Genomic DNA, 25220 nt, shown 5'->3' with positions numbered 1-25220 from the left:
AGCGAAAAGAGGACGGAAATTAGGGGAAAAGGACACCATAGTCAGATGACCAATTGAGGAATAGGAAATGTGTGCTCAAGTATGTGAAGCTGAAGCCGTGTCCCTTAACCAAAGAGCATTCTAGCACGGAATGCTATCTCGGGCGGGCTGGAGATGGCATCTCCCAGGCTCCTCCGCCTCCTCCGCCTGTTTCAGGTGTGCAGGTTAAGGCAGGACTGGAGAATGCCTACACAGTTGGGCCCCGGAGAGGACATTCGGGGAGCTCGCGGCTCCCCGTCGTATCCTGAGCATTTCCCCAATCGGAATCAGGAACCAAACGGTGCCTGGGCCCTGCTCTCCCAGGGAGGCTGCACGTCGGGCCTGGCTCGGAAACGGGTCGGGACCTGCGAAACTGTGCGGGCTCCCGTTTCGCGAGCAGGAGTCGCGGCACCCGCCCTCGCCGCTTCCCTGGCGAAACGCGCTGCTTTAGACCCGCCGGCACTGGAGCGGTGCGGCGGCCGGGGAAGGCGAGGCGGGGCCGGCACTGCAGGTCGCGGCCGAGGCGGAGGAAGCAGCCGCCGCCCCAGCAGAGGGAGTGCGGCCGGGGGCTTCCCGGGGGAGGAGGCGAGAGGGAGTCTTTCGAGCGTTTCCACCCGGCTTGATCACGTCGGCTCGGCCCCGCCCGGCCCCGCCCCGGCCACCGCCTCTTCCCCGGCGGACGCCGGGGCCAGGAGGTGGGGGGGCGGGGAGGGAGGGACCTGCACCAGCGCCTTTAAGAGGCGTGGCTACGTGCTCCGCCCCCCACCTGCCCCTCGCGCGCCAGTAGGGGGCGGGGTGCGGGAGGAGGTGCCGGGGAGGGAGGAGGAGGGAGGGGGAGGGAGGCGTGCGCTGGTGCGCAGGCGCAGTGGCCGGACGATAGACCGTGTGTTTCCAAAATGGCGGCAGCGATGGATGTGGATACCCCGAGCGGCACCAACAGCGGCGCGGGCAAGAAGCGCTTTGAAGTGAAAAAGGTTGGGTCTCGCCAGCGCCTTCCTCGGGGAAGGTAGAGAGGCGCGGATCTGGCTGGCAGGCCCGAGGATGACCGAGGCGCGGAGGAAAGGGCTTCATTTCAGGGCGTTCCTGGGACCGGGTACCAGGAAAGGAAACTAGGGGGCGGGTCTTAGAGTTGATCGGCGTGACTGGGGCCCACTGCCAATGGCAGTATTGGTTTCGCTAGGAGTCTGAGGGGCCAATCACGGAGGCGCTTATTGCGATACGCGGGGTTGCGACTCGGCTGGGAGAGCCAAGCGCCTGAGCTGTCACTGGAGTGGTGGAGTGGTGGAGGGGTGGGGAGGAGTGGGTGGGGTGGATGGAAGGGGGAGTCGGAACGATGCAGTGGGTGGAGGATGGGGGCAGTGCGGCGAAAGCCGGGACCTGAGTTCCTACTGCATTGGAGGCTTCCGAGGAGCCCGGCTGGTGATCTTCTTGCCCCGCCTCTTCCCGAAGCCCGGGGTCCCACTTACTGAGGGACCCTAATTCGGTCCTTGCCTAATCAAGGCCTCCCTTAGCCCTCTCTCTAGTCCTCGTCCCCGCCGAGTTAGAGTGTCTCCAGTGTAACTACTCTAGGCTCTTCTGAGAGGTCTGTTGGTTTGTCACACAGACGCCACAGTTATGTGGTCATATCTAAATCCCTCTGTTCCCCCTCCCCCCGAATGATGGAATTTGTTAAAAAGAAAATGCGAGCCCCAACCTTGTGTCATTTAGGAAGGGTTGAGTACTAGTGGCGAACGACCTGGTGAAAGTGGGAAAGCAAAAATGTTGAACGTGTCTTTTTGCGTGAAATGCCTTATAGTGGTTTGCCAACGGTGTGGGAGAAAAGTGCCGATTCCCACATAATATCAAATAAATCTGTTCCAAATGAAAACTCTGAAATAGGGGGAATGTTATTACTTGAGTATCTGGCTAAACATCGACTAAACATCCCTCTGCTATGCTTTTTTGGTGTTTCATTGTGGACACTGCATGCTCAGTTACAGGCAGCAGCCATATTGAAGAAAAGAAATAGGGTGGTTTTTTTTTTTTTTTTTTTTTTTCCTTCAAGTTGAAGCTTTCAGGTGAAAAGTGCTGAAGAAGTTGAACTAGACACTGAGAATTGGGTTTGAAAGAGGTGAAGGTTTTGGAAGTAGCACCAGATTAGTGGAGGAAAAGGGAGTTTGGGAATATTTATAATTGCAGAAGCCAGAAGGTTAAATTGCTTAAATGCTGCTTTTAGATAAACACTTGATTGGAATTATCTTAAACTAAATATGAGTCTGAGCATGTGAAAGTTGAGAACAGCAGTTTATTTGATGGTAGGAACTAACCAAAATTCTGGTGAATTCTAGAGTTTGTTGTGAAATAATCTTGTAAGATTTAAGTCATGACCTTGCTGTGTGTACTCACACACTGGGTAATTGGTTATCCAGCTTATCCCACGATTACCCATTTTATGATCCAATCATCATCATAGTTCTTCTGTTCCTAGCTTTCACCTCCCAGCTCATTCTTTCAAAGCTGCCTTGAAGAGCAGATACTTTTCTGTGCAGAAATTGAACTCTTCCAGGGAACCTGTACAGAAATTCAAGTTTGTGCTTATTAAACCTAAAATAGGCACTTAAGAATTATTCCCGATTTTCTTATATTGGTATAAATTGGTATATATATTGACTAAATTATTGTAAGTTGTGGGAGAAAATGAAGACAACGCATTAATTTGTGTTCATATACTCAGCTGTTTAAAGAACGGGTGAGCACACCTGAGGCCTTCTGTTGTCCTCTTATAAAATAAATAAGAGTAATGTAATATCCCCAGACTCTTATGTTTGGTGATCCTTGTGGCCAAAGAGATGATAACTGCAGCTGCAGCATGAAATCCTAGAGTGTGTGCGTGCCTGTGTTACAAGGAGAGTGCATTGTTCCCCCCTTTTTCTCTTTGCAGTGGAATGCAGTAGCCCTCTGGGCCTGGGATATTGTGGTTGATAACTGTGCCATCTGCAGGAACCACATTATGGATCTTTGTAAGTAACTGGAGGAGGATGGGAGGAAGTTGAGAAGGTTACAGAGATTGTGGCTATCCTGATGTGACCAAATTTCTTCTTCCCAAGGAGATGCACAGCCTAGTCAGAACACTTGGTGTCTTCTGCCTCTAGTCCGCTGGTGTGTTTGAAATAGAGTAGATTTAATGATATCCTGGAGGCACACTCATCTCTCAGAATAAATCTACTCAATCTAAAGATGGCAAGCACACATTTAGAATGAGTTGTGGACACAGAGGCACTGTTGATTATTCCTCTATATTTCCCATCTCATACCCAGACTCAAAGGCAAAAATAGTGAAAGGAAAAAAATAAACTTTGAGCTAAAATATTCCACCAAAGCTAGTTTTTGCTTGGCAAGATTTATAAAGAAAAGAAGCCAACGAAGTAAGGAATTTCAGTGTTAGCCCCAAAGTTAAGAGGACATCGCTGCCAACATTGAAATAGACAGCTAATTGCAGTAAAGAAATTTCATTTAAATCTCCTACAGATTCCATCACGTGTAGTAGCCAGTACATGATGGATTTGATAGCGGTTGACGAACTCAGGATCCTTATAGTAATAGGGGCAAGTGTGTTGATCATACTAGTAATAGGTGAGGTTACTTTTTAATCCAGGTACTAAAATGGTTTGTTACAGAGATGAGTTATAAGGGGAAGAAATTTCAGCTTTCTAGAGTTGAATTTGTAGACACTTATTTTGAAAATCACTCACTTGCCTCTCCAGCTTCATTTTTCACCACTCTCCCACTCACTCTGATAGTTTTTTTGGCTTTCTTTCCTGAGTTGTCCATGCTCTTTTTTAGAGCCTTTTTACATCCTGTTCCCTCGGTGTGCAATGTTCTCCCTCTTCTCTCCACTACCTTTGCCTAACCCACTACTGTCTGATCTGAATATGAGCCACAAATGCAAGCACATACATAATTTAAAATTTTCTGGTACCCGTATTACAGTAAAAAGAAATAGGTGATTTGCATTTTATTTATCCCGCTATATCCAAAAAATTTTCATTTCGACGTGTAAATAGTATCTTATTTTTTATTTATTTTTAAGATATTATTTTATTTATTTGACAGAGAGAGGTGCAGTGAGAGAAGGAACACAGGCAAGGGGAGTGGGAGAGGAAGAAGCAGGCTCCTCGCCAATTAGGGAGCCCAGTGTGGGGCTCGATCGCAGGACCCTGGGATCATGACCTGAGTCAAAGGCAGACCCTTAATTACTGAGCCACTCAGGCGCCCTGTAAATAATATTTTAAAGTGAAATATTCTACATTTTCTTTTTGGTACTAAGTCTTTGAAGTGTATTTTACGCTTACAGCACATCTCAATTCAGACAAGCCGCATTTCAAGTGTTCAGTAGCTACATGAGGCTAGTGGTGATTTATGGAGCAGTGCAGAGCTAACCCATAGTTGGTCTTTAGATCTCACCTTGAACTAGCTCAGAGAGGTGTTCCCTGCCCATACTTAACATACACACAGGCTGTGACAGTTCTGTTAAACATTCCCAAGACTTCCTATAGTTGCCTTTTTAGTATTTAATTTAGTTGGTTCTCTATCATCTGTAGGCTATTTACTGCTCCCTTCCCAGCATCTAGCATAGTGTCCAGTATGTAATAGGTTCTCACTAAACACATGCTCAGTGAATAATAAAAATACAAGATAGGGGAATGGTCTGATCATTGCAACTTGGAAAGCACCAATCAAATATGTGTTGGTAGTTTGCTGTCCGTGGTTTGAATTTTAACCCTGTTTACCTTTTCACATGACAGTCAAAGCAGACAGCAGCTACCATCATGTTTAGTATAGATAGAAGGAATCCATCACGGAAAAACATATGCCCAGTTTTAAATGTGTTTGGGTGGGGTCTCTGATTACATGCGTGCCAGTTTTGTGGCTGTGCATTTTCATAAGGAGTTGTGCCCAAAGCAAATTTTATTTTCTTGGGTCTCTCTTCTGTAAATAGTTAATGATTCCAAATAACCCTGGTTTTGGTTTTTTAAGTTATTTAAGTCATTTTGTGTCTCTCTGGATTCAAGAGAATGTACTTCTTGGGAGGACCACAAGAGACAAAGGCCATTGATACTTTATCTTAGAGTTGAACACTTGAGGGATCAATGTAGGTCTTCAGTTAGATACCAGCGTACTTTATCATATATTTTAAATGTTAGATGAAGTAGTAGAATATTGAATTTTTTTTTTTTTAAGTAGGCCCCAGTGTGGGGGCTTGAACTCACAACCCTGAGATCAAGAGCCTCATGCTCTACTGACTGAGCTAGCCAGACACCCCAGAATATTGAAATCTTATAACAAAAAATTATGAAGGTATTTTCAAGTCATGTCTTTTCAAAACTTTAAATTGAGAAGTTTGTTCTTTTTTTAAAAATTATTTCTTAAGGTTTTATCTTCTTTTTAAAGATTTTATTTATTTATTTGACAGAGAGATAACACAAGTAGGCAGAGAGGCAGGTAGAGAGAGCTGGGGAAGCAGACTCCTTGCTAAGCAGAGAGCCCAATGTAGGGATCGATCCCTGAGACCATGACCTGAGCCAAAGGCAGAGGCTTAACCCGCTGAGCCACCCAGGCATCCCTTAAGGTTTTATTTTAATTCTAGTTAACCTGCATCATTATATTAGTTTCAGGCGTACAATATAGTAGTGACTAACTCTTCCATACATTACCGGGTGCTCATCATGACAAGTGCATTCCTTAATCTCCATCACCTATTTAAACCATCCCCTCATCCTCCTCCCCTCTGATACCCATCAAATTGTTCTCTATAATTAAGAGTCTCTTTTCAAGTCTTGTCTTTTATTCATTCAATGAATGCTCACATCCTGGGCATTTTGCTAGGCACCATTATAAAACAGTGACTGAGATCAAATTTTTACCCTTAAGAAACATACCCTTTTGTTTATCACAGACACTACAGAGAAGTCTGGTTGCCACAACTGGGCTTGCCTTCCTTTAAAAAAAAATGGATTATGATTCCTGTAAAAAGACTTTTTGTCAAAGCTGAAAATAAGAATCTTGATTTAGCAATGGCCATTTTCTAATAAATTCTGGTCTGGCATTAAATGAATAATTGTGTGCATAGCCCTAAATAAATAACAGTGATTATGGCTGTGCCCAAGTCCGACTCTTCTGTAAAGCTTTCTTGGTCGGAAGACATCCTCTTTTGAGTCAAAATTAACACTACATGCCCTCTTCTAGCTTCATATTTATTGTGTATTGCCCCATTTCTTTGTTGTTGTTAAGAGTTGCTGAAACACATAATCTAGGTTTTCTCCATTACCTCAGGTAGTCTTGTTCCAGATGAAGAGGGCATCCAGAAGGGTGTAGACCCACCCTTTGCCCATGAGAAGTTAACCTCTTCCTAAACCACAGGTCCACCCCTGTTTTGAAAGTGTGAAATCCGTCAGCTTCCAAGGTGAAACCATTGCTTCCTTAGCAGACCTTTGGTGGTGATGCTCAATGCTCTCTTTTTTTTTTTTTTTTTTAATTTATTTATTTGTTAGAGAGAGAGCGAGCGAGCACAGGCAGACAGAGTGGTAGGCAGAGGCAGAGGGAGAAGCAGGCTCCCTGCGGAGCAAGGAGCCCGATGTGGGACTCGATCCCAGGACGCTGGGATCATGACCCGAGCCGAAGGCAGCTGCTCAACCAACTGAGCCACCCAGGCGTCCCTCTTTTTTTTTTTTTTTTAAGATTTTTTATTTATTTATTAGAGAGAGATCACAAGTAGGCAGAGAGGTAGGCAGAGGGGGAGGGGTAGGGGGAAGCAGGCTCCCTGCGGGGCTCCATCCCTCTACCCTGAGATCATGACCTGAGCCGACCCTGAGATCATGACCTGAGCCGAAGGCAGAGGCTTAACCCATTGTGCCACCCAGGCGCCCTGGTAATGCTCTTATATTGAAGTTTAAAAGTCCCCAAACTTTATGTATCGCATGCACTAAGCCTCTGCCTTTGGAGGGGTATGACAGGAACCCACTATATGCTGCTTGTTTGGGCTGCTCTAGGTTGACAGTGAATAGTTAACTTTCCCTGTTTAAATGAGTAATATTTCCTTTTTTTTTTTTTTTTAAAGATTTTATTTATTTATTTGACAGACAGAGATCACAAGTAGGCAGAGAGGCAGGCAGAGAGAGAGGGAGAAGCAGGCTCCCCGCTGAGCAGAGAGCCCGATGCGGGGCTCGATCCCAGGACCCTGAGATCATGACCTGAGCCGAAGGCAGAGGCTTTAACCCACTGAGCCACCCAGGCGCCCCTCCCTGTTTAAATGAATGACTCAACTCCTGCCTGCACCAACAGCTCAAGAACGTTTTCTTTTTTTTTTTTTTTTAAGATTTTATTTATGAGAGAGAGAGCACAAGTAAGGGAAGCAGCAAGCAGAGGGAGAGGAAGAGGGAGAAGGAGGTTCCCCACTAAGCTGGGAGCCTATGTGGGACTTGATCCCAGGACGCTGGGATCATGACCTGACCCAAAGGCAGACGCTCAACCGACTGAGCCACCCAGGCGCCCCTCAAGAACATTTTCTATTTGAAAACATTTTACACTCCTATTTAATAATTTTTCATGCCATATCCTTTCTTATGTGGCTTTGTAGATTGCAGTCCTATCCCTCAAATATTTTTGTTCTTCGTTACGAATTACCAGGTAAAGAATGCGTATGCATTTGGCCCCCATTGTCTCTGTTGGTAGAAGTGGTTTTGTTTGCTTATTCAAGTACTGAGAGCCTACTTTGCGCTTGGCACAGAAAGAGTCCCTTAAAAATACCTTGACCTAGAAAAATTTAAACATGATAATGTACCTTGAAACAGTCGTTACTTATTTCAGTAATAATTATGCCTCTTAATTAACTAATTTCATGATATATTGTACTCATCTGAGAGAATCCAACTTGAAGGACATCAGATTTTATTTTCCCTACTTTTGAAAATGGTAGTGCAGCCATAGCCCCAGTAAATCCTTGCATATACTGCATAGACTCTGGACTCTCCACTCCGATCAGGAGGAGAACCCAGTTAACTCTCTTTGTAGTGTGGATCTGGTAGCAAAAGGAAGTTCTGTGATTTCAGATCCTTTGCCTTTCATATTTTTGAAGGGTGGAAAAAACCCTTACGGTGTATAATTTCCCCCAAGACCAGACAGACCCATTCAGGTCTCAGCACTATTTGCCTACAGTCTTTCTGTTTCTCACCTATGGAAGTTTGAAGTAATGATCTGTTTTTAGTCTTTTCCAAAACTTTTTATTCTTCAAATGAGAGACTCCATTTAGTTACCACCTTCAGAGAAAGCAAATTAGACATTAGTAATTCTTGTTCCTTGAAGATTTATTCCCCAGTAGAGCTTTACTCATCAGTTCTTGACCTCAGTCAGATTTGTATTCTGTTTTAATTCCTCTCTTCCCCCTCTGTGAAATTGATATTTGGATATATTTGCCATAATGTGCTTCTGTTCCCAAGACAGAATCGCCTCGGGTAGTTCGCATCACCAGTTGGTGGGCTCCAAGTCTCTCGCCCATTGGCCGAACAGATTGGCTTTGTTTGACGGTGTTTTAACGATGTTCGAGTTTTGATGCTTTCACACAGAACATACGCTCAGGTGTGCCACAGGCCTCTTCACCTCTTTTATTTTGCTTCTGTCCCAGTTCTTGTGTGTGCGCCTGACCCCCTCGAGGGGCTGGAGCTTGTTACCCAGCGAGGCCATGCTGTTGTAAGAACCTCAGAGGCAGCATTGGCCCCAACCAGAGAGAAGATGCCATTTCTCAGAACAGTAAGAGTTACGAGGTAGCTTTAAGAATTTACTAGATGAACCAAACTAGGAGAAATCACTTCGGTTTGGACAGGTCCGGTTATGGTCAGAACTAAAAAGGGGCCTTTTTCTTCATCACTCTGTGAGCAAGCAGAGGAGATCGTTGCAAAGCGAACGGTGAAGTCACATCTCTGCCTTCTGCGCTTCTCCCCTTTTTCCACTCCTGAAAAAACAATGGTGACTAATGAACCACTTGAGATTTTGTCCAGGTTTGCACCACCCTCACCCCTACCTCCGCCCAAATCCTGTGCTTGTGATGCTACACAGGTGGGGCTCGGGAGGTCCAGTGATCTTGTCGCTCTTGTTCCCACAGGCATAGAATGTCAAGCTAACCAGGCGTCCGCTACTTCTGAAGAGTGCACTGTTGCATGGGGAGTCTGTAACGTAAGGAAACATCTTTCCCTATCAGCATGGCTTGTAAACGTATTACCACTTTTCCTGCTTTGCCAGTCTTGAAAATAACTAGGAAAAAAAAATGACTAGCCCACCTTTCTCCCAAAAGGTATACAAATAGTAAAAAAAGATTGTAAATCTTTGTACTGTTCACCTGTGATAGGTTAAAGATGATTAGTTATTACAGGGGCACCATTTTGTCTTAATTTTAAAGTGGACCCACCTTTGTTAGCGACACGTTGGGGATTCATCTTTGGGAACTGCCTGCAAGGCCTGTGGCAGTCTTTGGAATATTCTCCTGTTGGTGGACACCTTTACCTCCTTAACAGATCTTTTTTTAGGGCGATATATGCCTTGTGGAACTAAGTTTGGCAAATAAATTGAGTGTTCAAGGGCCCGTGTGTGTGTGTTCTAAAGTGTGGCAAACGTACTAAGTTAGGATTTTTTTTTAACGTGGCTCATGCCAGAAATGCTTTGTCCAGCATCGTTGGACTGAATGTACAGCCTTCCACGGAGTGACAGCTGTGAAGGATGACAACATCAAATATGTTATTTCTAGCGTGTGTTAAAAATTCATCTCTATAGCCATATAGTCCCAGTTACAGGAGCTAAAATTGTCCTGTCCTCCTGTGCCAAGGGGAAAGAGGACCCGCAGCCCCCAGCATAGCACAGGCCTAAGACGCTCTGGAGTCAGACCACCATTCCCTGTCTTTGACTTACTTGCTAAGTGACTTCAGACAAGGTGTTTGGCGTCCCTAACCCTGGCTTCCCTCATGTAGACTGCACAGAGTTATAATCAGGATGAAATGATTTTATCCTAGCACATAGGAGACATAAGTGTTTGTTTGTTAAATATAAATAAGTAACAACTTTGGGGCGCGGGGGGGGGTTGGTTACTGAGCACATATCAGTACTTTGGCCCAGCAGGCTGAGGCTCTGTCCTACCCGAGCCTGTCCCACACCTTCTTAATTCTGTCAAGGCCCTCTGAGCGGTTTCCCAGTAGCCTGTATTGGCCCAGTCGGTATTGGCCCAATTGGATTTGTTGTTTATGGGGATAAAGAAATAAAATATATCGGACTCTTTGCCCTGCCTGACATTCAGGCATATACCAAGGGCCATGTTATCTTTTGGTGGAAGGCGGAGGAAGTGAACTTCCCCTCAGTTTGGCGAAGGCGAGACTAGCTCAGGGAGCCTGCCATAAAGAAGAGCTGGCCTGGGGTGGCAGAAGCCCTTGGACCAGCGCCGGCTTCTAGTTCTGGGTCTTCTCTACGGCCCCATGAGTTAGGCAAGTCCCTTGATTTGTCGGAGTTTCAGTTTCCTGTCTGCAAAAGGAAGGTAATGATACCTGTCGTGATTCCTCACCAGGGTTGCTGTGAGGCTCCGATTAGGTGATAGGGGTCCGCATCCTCTGTGAGCTGTAAGCATAGGCAGCGTGGTTGAGACGGCTGGGTACACCCTTCAGCCGACCGCCGGTTATTAACAGGCGGAAAGTTGGGACCAGGCTAGTTCAGGGATGCTGGCACCTGCTCTGCAACCTTACTTGCAGCCCCCCTTTCCCTCTCCATCTTCCGAGGTAGTTGGGGTGTATAAGGACCCTGTACTGCTGCAAGGGGCCTAATGGGGGCGGGGGGGCGGTGGGGAAAGGCATCCTGAATACCCTTAGGTGAGCCTGTCCCTACTACCTGGTGATTGAGAAAAAAAAGACCTCAGCTTTCTGCTTTCTAGAAGTTTTGTTTTTTTCTCTCTTTCACAGTGAGTTGTGTGAGAGTCAACGAGTTGCGTGAAAGGGATCTAAAGCTCTCACCCTGGGCGAGTACCTGTCCTGTGGACCATCCATAGTGTTCTACTGTGGATTCCACTCTCAATTACCAAATTCTGTCCCTGTCTTTATCAAGACAGTGCCCGTGATGGTAATCCACTCAGTGACTCTTCTCGAAGGTCCCCGCATGTTTTGGTAGGGCCTGCTGACCAGACTTTGAGTCTGTTACTAAATCAGGCTTGCAGAAGCTCTCATTATTCTGCTGGGGAGCCAGCATTTCTCCCTCGTCCCCACCTGAGCCAGCCCATCTCAGATACAATGAGGGGAGCGCTTGCTGCTACTGTCTTAATTCTCCGCTCCCGCGAGCAGACAGGGGAGAGTAAATGTCTGTCGCAGAGGTATTGTGATTAGCACCTGCGTGTCATTCACTCACGCCAAAAAACTCCCACAGATTTTCCTTTTGCCCAAATCTGAAAGCCACTCCTAGCTCCCAGCCTTCTTGGTACTCTGGCCATTTTATTTCTTGCCTTGATCATGAAATAAGTCGTTTGATCATCTCTTCAGCTGCTTGTGTGCGGTTTGTACATCGTGATGCTTCCTTTTTCCCTAGTTTTTTTAATCTCATTCCTTTTTAAGAGAAAGTGCCTCACCCCTTAAAGGCTTACCAGGTACTGAGCTGTTTTAATATCGGTACACCTTTGAACAAATCTGGAAAGAAGGTCTTTTGAACAGAGCTGAGCTGGGTGCGGGGAGATTGGGGAAGTGCCCGTCTCGCGGCAGCGGCAGAAGTCACTGCTCCCGGGTTCCTGTTCTCCAAGGTGGGGGAGGGGCGGTTGGGGACCAAGAATGGGGAAGTTTGAAATCTGCCTCTGATCAAGGGCCTCCTGGCACGTGTCCAAGGAAAGTACAGGAAAGTGGAAGCCTCCCCTTACAGGCCCAAGAGGACCAGGAAGCCACGTTCCATCTTCCCTTAAGGGAAGGGGAGAGGACACACTGCTACAGCGTATATGATGCTTCCTGAATAATTTCTTCTCGTAGTGGTTACATTTCTAGCAGGTGTTTCAGTGGGAGTGTCCTGTACCTGACCAAGGCGTAAGGGGTTGTTGACCTTTTGCCTCTCGTTGTTTGTTGTCTCCCCTTGTTCGCTGGCCCCCTGTGTGTCACCAGGCTGCTGCCCTTGAGACAGACTGTCAGTAGATGGCTGAGGAATGATCTTTAATAAACTGTGTCTTCTCTTCCAGCATGCTTTTCACTTCCACTGCATCTCTCGCTGGCTCAAAACACGGCAGGTGTGTCCGTTGGACAACAGAGAGTGGGAATTCCAAAAGTAGGTGTCTGGCTGTTCTGACGTCGTAAGACTGGGCTCTGTGGGCCGTGCCATCCCTGAGTCACCTCAAGTTGGAAGGTGCAGAGTCTGAGAAGATGGGAGACAGGGAGCATACCTTGTTTTATAAACAAACTTTTAATCAGTAAAACAAGTGCTCATCTGTGAGTCCCACCTCCCAGGGTCTGTGAAAGTAGAAAATACGAGAATCTGCACACTATTCATTATTTCCAGAATCATATCCATACTAAGGCTCCAGGGGCTAACCAAGGTCAAGTATCTTTGCTTTGGGCTAGAATTATATCCACCTCTTCTGCTTCATGGTTCCATCTCATGCTGATTAACTCTGATAGGGTATTTGTGGCTACCTCACCTAAATTATTAGTATTATATAAATAAAACATGACATGGTAGATTTTTTTTAAAAAATTCAGGTAGTCAAGAGGGCATACCCAAAAAATTTAGTGTCCCACGATAGTCTCCTGATCTCAGTCCCAGAAGTGACCACAAGTTCTTAGTACCTCCTGACTAGCTCCATAACATGCTTGCGTGCACATGGGTACATCTGTGTATATAATTTTAACATGAATATGAGCATCCAGCATAGTAATTCACCTTGCTTTTTCATTTCATACATTTTGGAGTTTTTTCATATATATCCGAGTACCTCCTTTCCGATAGTTGAAGAGTAGTTTTTATGTTGATGTAGCATAATTTATTTAATTGATAGATTTTGGGTTTCAGATTTTTCACTTAAAAATAGTGTGTAAGGATGACCATCCCTATACATGAATCTTTATGAATATGTGCAGGTATATTTGTAGCAGTGATTTCTAAAGGAGGAATTTCTGAGTAAAGAGTGTGTACCTTTTTATTTTTGATTAAAGTCAGATTTTCGTTTCCCAAGAATATGTTATAATTTACACTCCCTCTAAACAGTGCTGCAGAAGGCCCTTTTCTCCATTTCCTGCTAAGGCTCTATTATCAAACTTCTCCATCTCAGCTGTTCTGATAGTTGAAAACTAGTATCCAGCTGCATTTTTTGAATTTTGAGTAAGATTGGCTACTTTTCATATGTTTTTGTGCTGCTTTTCCTGTGAAATGCTATTTTTTGTTGCTGATGAATTATTGATCATTTGCTTTATCAAATTTTTTATGAGAAGGGTTTTATTTAAATATGAGTTTTGATTAATAGGAGGTCATTAAGTTTAAAAAACAAAAGATGGGGTTCTTTAGTTTGTTAAATGCTTAGAAATCCCTTATTGGTACAGTTATTTTGCTTTTACACTTGGTTATTTATTTGGCAGAGAATTTTTGAAGTCTTATTGAATGCATGTTCATTTCTTAAGAAACCTGCCAAATACTCAGTGTTTAACTTGTAACTACCCTGGTGCTTCATTCAGCAAAGTGTGTGCTACCTAATGTGTAAGATACAAAAACACGCGGGACAGTCCTTCCCCATCCTCAGGAGCTCGCATTCTGAGTAGAACCATGAAGTCACACATATCGAGGCAAAAGCACTTGTCCGCATTCTCAGGAGGCCTTTGTAATTGGCTCTGCCCTGAAGCAGGCTCCAGGTTCTGTTTTGGACCCAAATGGTGCCGTGTTGCCCATTAAATATTCCCTGGACTGAGCCTAGGAAGTGAGGGGTATGAGGAATTCCTCGTGTTGGGCTTGGACATGACCACTGTGTCCCGCCAGCAGCCTTGTCAGGCAGGGCTCTCCAACGTGTTGGGAAAACAGATTCCGAAGGAACAGATCATGGGCACCCTTTAATCTGATAGACAACATCTGGGTTTCTCTCCAGTACCCTTAAAAACGCTGGGGCTCTACTCTGTGTGGAATTTGGCACAACTTTTTTGGTAGACGACATTCAAGTAGATTTCATATGAGAAGTGTTTAAAACATCTAGTAGTCCTTCGGGGTGATTGACACCATGACCCAGAGTTCAAGTGCCCTGGTTTCCACCCATTGTTAAATGTATTATGTTCTGTGTTGTACTTTGTTACATAAGTATTTTACTCAGAGGATAACTGTCCATAAAGAACTGGACAGAAGATTGAGTAAAATAATAGAAGGATATTTGTTCAAGAAGCCCATTTATATGTGGAAGACCTTTCCCAGCCTTGTTTGTTTTTATACTCTTATTAGAGCCAAATTTTGGCTTTTGGGGAAGTCAGAAACTACCTGAAATCCATACCTCATTTCTCTGCAGTTCTCTTTCTTAGTGCTGAATGGAATCAGGGTGGAAATTGGACCTGGTGATAGATTTTGAAATTCAGGCCTTTTAGTGACTATTCCTGTGTTTGCCTGAGTAGCAGATCTGAGTGAAAACAAGCTGTGGTGGGAGGGGGAGGCTGAGTGCTCAGAGGGTGTCTGAGCCGCGGACTGGAGCCACCAGAGCGGTTCCCCGTCCCAGCCCCTGGTTCTTAACTTTTCCTGCTCGCCTCCCAATACTGCGCATATCTGTCCGCTAACCGGAAGGAGGGTTAGGTGGGTGTAGTTGAGGCTCAGGGAGGGACTCCCACCAAGAAGAAGGTAAAATGTGAAGGATAAAATAAAAGGGGCAAAACCTCGTGTCAACCCAGTCTGGGACCACACTTGCACTCGCATGTTTTAAAAGTTTTCCTTACATTTGCTCCTGTGTTTTAGCAGGTTCTGTAGTCTCAAGCAGGAAATTACTAAGAAATTAATAAAATAATGTACTTTGTCTTTCAGGTACGGGCACTAGAGAGAGAATTCTTCCATCGAGCTCAACTGTTCTGTTATTCATTTAGTGACTTGCCCTCCTGTTCCTTAATTATAAATTAGATAGAACCGTGTCTTTTCTGCTTTGTCTTTTCAGTTTGCTATTCCTGCAGCCATATTGTATTCTGTGTCAAATAAAATCCAGTTGGATTCTAGAACAGATGCTGTCTCTTGTGTATGTGAAAAAGTGAACATAGATAAAGGATCCCCGCTTCCTAGGTTGGAAGGCTTTCTTTCGAAAGTGAGATGTTTGTTCATTAGAGCAGAGTTGTCCTGTGAGCACGTCGCTTGGTCACGAGGAATCCTGGTCCACAGCCTGGTCATCGATGGCGGTCTTGGGCAAGTCGTCTTTGCTCCGCCCTTTCTCCTATAGAACGGCTCCTAGGAACTAAATGGCATCATATGTGCACAGAAAGAAGCTTTGTAAACTGTAAAACCACTATACGAATGTTAACCTTGACCGTGTATGAGATGTTGCTTTCTCTTCTTGGTTTAGAAAAATAAACCTGAAAAAAATCTAATATGTAATTTTGGCTAGCAAAAGAAGAATTTATGAACTCAAGTTGAAAATTGGTGTATTAAAGTGTCCACTTAAAATGGAATTAAAAAGAATTCAAATTGCCTTTGCCACCACAATCTTTTGCAGTTTGTTTAAAATGTCTTGGCCATGGGGGTGCCTGGCTGGCTCAGTCGGTAGAGCATGCGACTCTCGATCTTGGGGTCATGAGTTCAAGCCCCACATTGGGTATAAAGATTACTTTAAAAAAATAAAAAGTCTTGGCCATGGAAGGACTTGCCAGTTCTAAAACTAATTCAGTGGTGATACAGTCTTTAACTGAAAAACAGTCTAGTTTACTGTAGTGGTTCTCAAACTATGGTCCGAGGACTCCGGTGGGCTCCTGGAACCCTTTCAGAAGATTCACGAAGTTCCTGTTCCACTACATGTCTGCATGAGGCCAGCTTTTCCTTCTGTCCTTCAACCAAAGCAATGCACTGAATGAAGAAGCAGGCAGGAGAATCCAGCTGTCTTCTATTAGAGTGAAAGGTTTGCAAAAATGTAAAACAGTGCCACTCTTTAATTCTTTTGTTTTGAAGAATAGTGGCTTTTAATAAAAATATTTATGTTAACATGATGGGTTTTGTTCTTTTTAAGTCTTTTAAATTTCCCGGTTTTGATTTCCATCATATATAGAGAGAGAGATTTATAGATGTTCACCCACAAAGACAAAAATTCTTTGAGGTCTTCAGTTTTTAAGATCATAAAGGGATCCTGACAGTAGAAAATTTAAGAATCTGTATCTTAATGATTAAGAACTTTGAACTTGGGACAGTTGGGTGGTTCAATAGGTTAAGCGTGTGCCCTAGGCTCAGGTCATGATCCCAGAGTCCTGGGTTCGAGTCCCACGTCAGGCTCCCAGCTGAGCAGGAAGACTGCTTCTCCCTCTGCCTACCACTCCCCCTGGTTTGTGCTGTCTCTCTCTGACAAATAAAATCTTAAAAGAAAACAAACTTTGAACTCTTAATAAACCTGAATCAAACCCACCTTCCTGGGGCGCCTGGGAGGCTCAGCCTGTTAAGGGTCCAACTCCTGACTTCACTCAGGTGGTGATCTCAGAGTCACGAGATCAAACCCCAGGCTCTGTCTGCTTGAGATCCTCTCCCTCTGCCCCTCCTGCCACTCGTGCTCTCTCTCTAAATAAATAAAATCTTTAAAAAAATATTTTTTTCCGGGGCGCCTGGGTGGCTCAGTGGGTTAATCCTCTGCCTTCAGCTCAGGTCATGGTCTCAGGGTCCTGGGATCGAGCCCCGCATTGGGCTCTCTGCTCAGCGGGGAGCCTGCTTCCCCCTTTCTCTCTGCCGGCCTCTCTGCCTACTTGTGATCTTTCTCTCTCTGTCAAATAAATAAAATAAAATCTTTAAAAAAATAAAAAATAAATTAAAAAAAAAAAGATTTTTTTCCTTCAGCTAAATGCCAGGCATACAGCAAGCACTCGTCTGGAGAAAGCTGCTACGGTTGCTGTTAATTTAGGGTTACCACCCTTGACAGAAATGCCCTCTTTAAAACCCCTTTGAAGCAGTCATTCGGACCGCATGAGTACTTAAGGTAGGGAACACACGAATTTTCTGGTAGATGACATGACACATTTGGCGAGTTCTGCTTGAGTATTAATCAGTACTATTGCTTGCAGAGCACCAAAATCCAGCTTCTGCTGAGGTAAGGGGCAGGTGTGGGGCTCTGTAATGTAATCAGAGAAAGGGCTAGGGATGCATTTGGACGGAAGAATGAATGGAACCAGGGAGTGGCCGCTGGGATTCCCCGCTACTCTCACTAGCCTCATAAAGCCGGAAAACGATGCTGCCACCTCTTCTCCCCCAGGGGCTACGCGAGAGACATTAAGCTCTGATTCTCCAAATCCCAGCTGGGTCAGGTGCCCATAGCTGGGCCAGTCTGTAGATTCCTGTGGAACACAGTGATTGCCTTGAGAGCTCCACTGGCATGGAGCTGCTTCTTCTTCCAGAAGAATGGGAGGGATGTGGGACAGACGACACAAGATGGGTCTACTTCAAAACAGGCTTGGGAGTTTTTCCCTAACGTTGAGCACAAACATCTTGTAACGTTTATATCCAGTTAGTCCCGTGGCACCTCGTGAAACTGGTGGACACGAATCTCCCTTGAGAGGTCAGTGAAATTGCTTACTGAGGGCCTGCTGGGTGCTAACCTAGAGGACACAGCTGAGTCAGACAAGAATCTCTTCCCACTAAGAGCTCACAGTCTAGGAGGAGATTGCTGAGAAAATGAATGAATATGGAAGTTCATTCTGGAGAGCTTGACAGGGCTCAGATCTGGGCTTGATCTCGAAGTGCCCATTCTCTTGGTTTTCCTTCTGTCAACTCCTGTGCATTGTAGGGGCTCCCCTTCTTCCACCGGCCCTGAAGTTTCTATTCCCAGGTTCTGGTCTGTCTGGGAGACGCCATCCTCTCCCATAGTCACGATCGCATGCTGGACCCTCCAGTGGGCTCCCAAGAGATGATCGTGCGCATCTCTTCCCAAATCCGCTTTCAATAATCTTGCTTTGGTAGTTGGAAATTGGCCAGAGTGGGTGTATTTCACACCACAGGAATTGGGAAATGCTACAAATCAGAGCATCCTTTCCCTGGACAGCTTGTTGTCACTCACCAGCACGCGGCTGCATAGCGAACCATCGTCAGATAATGGTATCCAAATGCATCCATTGTCTATGCCCGGCTGTGTGTCTTGTAGACACTTCAAACTCAGGGTGTCAACCATGACTGACCTATCATTTCCCCAAACATCCCCCTTCTGGATGACCGAGCCTGGTTAACAACATTGCCACTCATCCAATTCCTGAAGCCACAGGCATTCAGAAAGCATTTTAGATACTCTCCTCTCCTTTGCCCCTGCATCTAATCACGAAATGCTATTCACTCTACCACTGTAACTCTCACTAAAATCTGTACCTTCTTCTCCATTCCCACCACCACGGATGGAGCCCAGGCCTCTCTTCATTTTTCTCTAAAATAATTACAATTCCCTCTGACTGGTCACACTGTCATTAGTCTCTTGGCTACAACCTGAAGTGAGTCTTTAATTTAGTCTGATGCCCCTTCCAGTGGTTGAGAAATTCCCCATCTGGAAGGCAGCAGAGTTCATTTCCCATCACAGAACATGCCTAATCCTCCATGCTCCTCCAACCTCCTCGCAGCTGGAACCAGAGAGATGACCTAACCCCGCTGGAGACACTCACCCTGCCAGCCATTACGGCCGTGGGCGGCAGCACTGGCAGCACCCAGGGCCCAGTGCAGGTGGCAGAATGGGTTATGACATCCAGTGTCCAACAGTCTCAACAGCCGACACCTCCCCAAACTGGTTTTGTGGCATAATGTTGGCTCGTGTCCCGGCTGCTGCCTGTTCTCTGAGCCCAATTCCCCACCATTAGCGCTGCTGTGAACTCTCCAACATCCTTTCTCTTTTCTTTTCTTTTCCTTTTTAAGATTTTATTTACTTATTTGAGAGAGAGAGAGAAAGAGAGAGAGAGAGAGAGTCTCGGGGCAAAGGCAGAGGGAATCTCAAGCAGACAAGCGGACTCCGCACTGAACACGGAGCCCAACATGGGGCTCTAACCCACGACCCCGAGATCATGACCTGAGCCGAAACCAAGAGTCTGACACTTAACCAACTGAGCCAGCTAGGCACCCCTCCAACATCCTTTCAGTGTCCCCTCCGCTAGAAAAATCAGCCAGCAACTTGCTTCTCAACCCTCGTTATCATCCCCTCCTGCCCCTACCAGTGGCCCCATACCTTTTTCTTATTCACTCTTAAAGCATTCCTAAAAAGCTCATCATTTCATTATCATGTCCTCTGATAGTTTTCACTCATTTCCTCAGCCAACAGAACACTCTCCTAAGAGTCCTTTGTCTTTTCAATTCCTTCTTTTTGTCCCATGTTTTGATTAGGCTCTTTTCTTTTTCTTTTTTTCTTTCTCTCTCTCTCTTTTTTTTTTTTTTTTTATTAACAGAGGGAGAGGAAGAGGTGGAGAGGGACAGAGAGGGAGAATCTTCGGCAGGCTCCATACCTTCTGTGAGCCTGGGCTCGATCTCACGACCCGGAGATCATGACCTGCGCCGAAATCACCAAGCCACCCGGGCACCCCAATCAGGCTCTTTCCAAATCAGAATTCACTAGAGACTCGATTTCCTGTGTAGGGACACTATTTTCTCTAGATGCCCCTTCTTTCCTTTCTATTTGGACCAATTTCGACCACCGTCAAAACATCTTTTGCTGAGCCCGCTGTTGGGCCCCCTAAACTGGGCCTTCACCCCTTGGAACGCAGAACCTCACACAGACTGTGCATACACCGCGTGTCCCGGTTCTGCGTGACTCCTTCTGGCCCTGCTCAAGTAGCTTCAGCTGGTACGGCTTGACCCTCTGTGCTCCTTCCAGAAATATCTCCCACCCCATCCAGTCAAGCTGTCTAGTCCCTCGCCTCACAGCTGGCCCTTGGAGGCAGGTCCCCCCCCTCCAGGCGCCTGTAAATACACACCGGGCACCTGCCTCCCTGTAAGACCCCCGGCACGGAGGCTTCCTCTCTTCTCTGAACTTTCTGACATCTCCCCCACAGGAGGACGTATTTCTAGCTAAACCCCCCAGGCTATGATGAGGTCTGAAACAGCACCGTCACTTTCGCCAAAGTGTCCCTTTTCCTCCCCTTCAGTCAGAGCAGCCTCAGAGTAGCAATTTTTCAAACTAATTGTGTCTACATTTTGGATTCTGAGACATGAAACTATCCATTACACCAACGTAGAACCTATCATCCTATACTTACCGGAGAACTAAACTTTTTTCAGATGCCTTGATAATTAAATATTCTATTTTCTGCCAAACTCCTCTTCTCATCACGGATTGCCTCTGTCTTGCTTAAAGACACTGCCCTCCTGTCAAAAAGGTGAGAAACTTTAGAATCATCTTTAATGCCTCCTTCCCCCTCATCCTCAATATTTGCGCAACCGCCATGTCCTATCGATTCAAGTTCAACTTTACATCACTCAAGTCTACTCTCTTCCCTATCCCCCCACTGTGTAGGCCTTTAGCATCACTTGAGTCATTGAAATGGGTTCATTAATCCCGTCACCTATAAGAACCAGGAGCCCCGATAACAGAAAGTATCATAAAGAATAATCCTGGGGCCCAGCTCTGTAGATTCTGGAAATTTCTACCTTTTCAACCAGCTCCCGTTCCGTGGGTCTTCTAAACTATATTCTCCAGATCCTTTGGGAAGCATCTCCGTTCTTCCACGGCTGTCGGAAAACATGGCAAAGATAGTGGAAAAAGAAAGTTACACCTGCCAACTCTGTCTCTTTTTAATCCCACCGATGATTAAATCTCCCTGAGTTTCGGAACTTCTTGAAAATACAATTGCCTCGAAGGTACAAAGACATAGAAACAAACTAACGCTAATAAAATGCTATAATAATCAGACGACGGGACTTCAAGAGGGTGGGATGTTATTTTTCGAAAACCGTAAAAACTAAGAAACACTGGAAAGTATTTACTACACGATGCCAAGAGGAAATAGAATCATCACAGGCAACGTGACTGCGACAATCTGTAAAAATAGACAACATGCAAAAATGAGATTGCAGCCGGGCAGATGACATGATGGGGCATTTATAACTGTTTTTGTTTATTCCTGCTATGTTTTCTCTTGTATTTAAAATCGGGAAAAAATCATCCCCCTTAGCGGTTAAACTGTCTACAGTTTTCAAAAGCCTCCATTTACCAAGATGAGTGACTCAAGCTGGTGAAACCTTAGCCTCACAATTTGCCTCTTCCCTAAGCGCTCTGACATGCCCGAGGAGCTCGACGGCACCTCTGTCAGATCTTTGCTTTTGAACAAGGTCATTTGCGGGGCTCCTTGTCTCCACTCCCACCGCAGCTCATCTCGGAGACCCCTGGGACTGCACTTCGTGGCGGTCCATCCCATCACGCGGCCACAGCGTGTCCCAACAAAGACGGCAGAAGCCATAAGGCTCAGGAGACTTTCTCTCTCTCCTTGCTTTATCCGAGTTCCCAAGCACCTCTTGCTTCCTTATATCCCCTGTCCACCTGAGGATGCGGCATCATCTGTGTATTTTTACACTCCGATTCAGATATCGACCTGAGGCCTTGATTCCCAGTGTCCTCCTATGGGGAGAGGTCAAATGAGCTTAGGTTGAAATACTGACTCTGCCACCATCCCATGAGGGGCTCTGAACACGCCCCTGAGCCTGTGTTCCTTACCTTTAAAATAGGGATAATGGGGGCACCCAGGTGGCTCGGTTGGTTAAGCATCCCAACTCTCGGTTTTAGTTCAGGTCGTGATCTCAGGGTCATGGGATCGAGCCCCACATCAGGCTCCACGCTCCTCGCAGAATCTGCTTGAGATTCTCTCCCTCTGTCCCTCTCCCCTGCTCATGCGCACTCTCTCGCCCAAATAAATAAATGATTTTTTAAAAACCCAACATATTGTAACAGGTTAAATGTAGACACACGTATGAGATTCCAGCTGTTTTATATTAAGGCAAACATTAAAAAGAGATTTTTAAAAAAAAATAAAGAAAGAAAGAAAGAATGTCATCCCCTCTGGTGTTCACAGAGTTCCAGCCACCCTGGAGGGAGTCAGCCCCTGCCCCACGGCCTTGGCCTGGGACTCTCCTGCCACATCTCTGCCGGGCTGGCTTCTGCAAGTCTTAGAAGTCACCTGAGCTGTCACCTTCTCAAGGAGGACTTCCTCTGTCACCATGTGGAAATGGCCACCCGGTTCACTCTATTACATCAACCCACTTTGTTGGCTACATAGCACTTAGATTATCTAAATTGTCTCGGCCACTTACGTGATTACTTGTTTACAGTCTGTCTCGCCTCCTGGTTCAGAAGCTCCAGGAGAGCTCCTCAGTCTGTCCTGTTCACCCCTGAATCTCCACGACCTACCCTGGTGCCTTCATTGGTTGGATAAATAAACAGAGGAATGAAAATCAACTGCCCTCGCTTTTATTTTGTTCATGCCTACCAAGCCAACTGGCAGATTGGGGTTTGGGGGGCCCCTGCGAAAGAGTATTAAACTGATGGTATCGATATGAGTATTTTTTCTCATCCCTGTAATAGCGGTGGTTCGCTGTGAATTATTTTTTGTGTAATCCTTTTATATATGAGTCTAAGAGCTTGGTTACTATTCACTGATGGGCCAGGCATGGGTGGGAACTCTACCAAACACTTAATCTTCACAAAAATAGAATCTAGGAAGTTGGTGCTGTTACTGCCCCATAGTGCAGATCAGGAAACTGAGACTCAGAGAGCATGAGTGACTGTGTAAGTTCTCACCATAAGGGACGGCAGAGGCAAGATTGGAATCAGGGTTCATCTGACTCCAAAGCTACTCTGGTCCTCCCCGGTCTCCCAGCTGACACCCAGCCTCTCCCCTTCCCCACCCAGAGCATTCAGCCCACCCCGCCTTAATCTTTGACGATGATGATTCTACCTTACCCCATCCCTTGTGGAGGCCCAGCCACCCTGCGGGGCCATCATCCATGGCCCAGAGTAGCAATCTTTTTATTTTATTTTATTTTATTTCAAAGATTTATTTCTTTGAGAGAGAGCACGCATGCCCCTGTGTGCACACGCACACGTCAGGGAGGGCAGGGCACAGGGAGAAGGAGAGAATCTCAAGCAGACTCAACACTGAGCACGGAGCCCAACGTGGGTCTCGATCTCACGACCCTGAGTTCACGACCTGAGCCAAAATCAAGAGTCGGAGGCTTAACTGACTGAGCCACTCAGGCGCCCTGGCAATCTTTTTATTTTAAACTGTGACCAGATACTCCTTTCTTTGGTTCTTTTCTCTTTGAAAGACGTGGCCTTTAGGGAAGGAGTGAAGACAGCACCCGTTATTTTTTGTTGGTTTGCTTTGTTTTGTTGCTTAGAATCTCAGTTCGTAATCTGTTGAAGGTCAGAGTTGAGCGTGCCAATGAATAATAATGCTTATAATGCAATAATAACTGGGGCTTGGGGGGACAGCTCCACGATTGACTGGGAAGCCTGACATGTGTACGGCCCATAACTATTTACAGAGGGTTTTCACTCCACCATCTCATTTTCCCCTCACACTGACCGCCCCCGAGAGGCAACTTGGGATGGTGGAAATGAGGCAGTCTTGGAACGAGATGAACCTGGGTCCACATGCCAGCCCACCACTGAGGAGACGCATGACTGGGGCCGGGTCTCTCCATCGGTCTGAGTCCCTTATTTATTTTGTATTTTGAATTCTTATACAATGAACTCAATTTTTTAAACACCTTGGGAAGGGCGCCTGGGTGGCTCAGCTGTTAAGTGTTTGCCTTCGGCTCAGGTCATGAATCTGGAGTCCTTGGATCGAGCCCCGTGTTGGGCTCCCTGCTCCGCAGGGAGCCTGCTTCTCCCTCTCCCACTCCCCCTGCTTGCGTTCCCTCTCTCGCTGTCTCTCTCTCAAATAAATAAATAAAATCTTGAAAAAATAAAAATTGTGGTAAAATATACATATACGTAGCATGAGACCACTTTAAGTGTATAATTTATTACACTTAGAATGCATTTAGTACATTCAAAATGTTGTATAACCATCAGCAACTCTTTTTTTTTTTTTAAGATTTATTTATTTGGGGCGCCTGGGTGGCTCAGCGGGTTAAAGCCTCTGCCTTCGGCTCAGGTCATGGTCCCAGGGTCCTGGGATCAAGCCCCGCATCGGGCTCTCTGCTCAGCGGGGAGCCTGCTTCCTCCTCTCTCTCTCTCTGCCTGCCTCTCTTCCTACTTGTGATCTCTCTCTCTCTGTGTCAAGTAAATAAATAAAATCTTAAAAAAAAAATTAAAAAAAAAAAAAGATTTATTTATTTATTTATTTGACAGAGCGAGAGAGATCACAAGTAGGCAGAGAGGCAGGCAGAGACAGAGGGGGAAGCAGGCTCCCCGCTGAGCAGAGAGCCTGACACGGGGCTTGATCCCAGGACCCTGAGATCATGACCTGAGCTGAAGGCAGAGGTTTAACCCACTGAGCCACCCAGGCACCCCACCATCAGCAACTCTTTCCAGAACTTTCTCATCATCCCAAACAGAAATTCTGTACCTATTAAACAATAATTCCCCATTCCTCTCTCCCGTCAGCCCCTGGTAACCTCTGTTCAAACTCCAGGCAAACTCCAGGGTTTGCCTGTTCTAGGGACCCCATGTAAGTGGAATCATATAATGTTTGTTCTTTTGTGTCTGACCTACTTTACTTAGTACAATGTCTTATAGTTTTATCCATATTGTAGCATGTGTCAGAATTTCCTTCCTTTTTAGGCTGAATAGTATTTCATTGTGTGTATAGACCATATTTCGTTTGTGTATTCATCTCTTGATGGATACGTAGGTTCCTCCCCCACCCAGATTTTGGCTATCATGAATACTGCTGCAAAAACATTATGTGTATAAGTATCTCCTTGAGACCTTGCTTTCAATTCCTTTGGGTATACCTAGAAATGGAATTGTGGGATCATATGGTAAATTCATGCTACTATAACATAATACTGCAGACTGGGTAACTTATATAACAGAAATCTATTTCTCACAGTTCTGGAGGCTGGGA

At 45.6% G+C, this 25220-nt stretch overlaps 1 protein-coding gene across 2 annotated transcripts; it reads left to right on the top strand.

Moving 5' to 3' along the window:
* Positions 1-836: 836 nt before the first annotated feature.
* Positions 837-16199, top strand: RBX1 (ring-box 1; the record flags this gene model as incomplete). Of its 2 annotated transcripts, XM_080811010.1 has the most annotated exons (5): positions 837-992; positions 2939-3017; positions 9155-9225; positions 12236-12321; positions 15037-16199. In XM_080811010.1, the coding sequence occupies exons 1-5, from the start codon at positions 915-917 to the stop codon at positions 15047-15049; spliced, it is 327 nt and encodes a 108-aa protein (XP_080667136.1). In that variant the 5' UTR covers positions 837-914. The 2 variants fall into 2 exon arrangements, with proteins under 2 accessions (XP_080667136.1, XP_080667137.1); XM_080811011.1 differs by lacking the exon at positions 15037-16199 and having other exon boundaries at positions 860-992; positions 12236-12325.
* Between the last annotated feature and the right edge of the window lie 9021 nt (positions 16200-25220).

This window comes from Martes martes (genome assembly GCF_963455335.1).
Source record: "Martes martes genome assembly, chromosome: 8".
NCBI lineage: Eukaryota > Metazoa > Chordata > Mammalia > Carnivora > Mustelidae > Martes > Martes martes.
The sequence above is the reverse complement of the archived record's forward strand: the minus strand, read 5'-3'. Positions and strand labels throughout refer to the sequence as shown.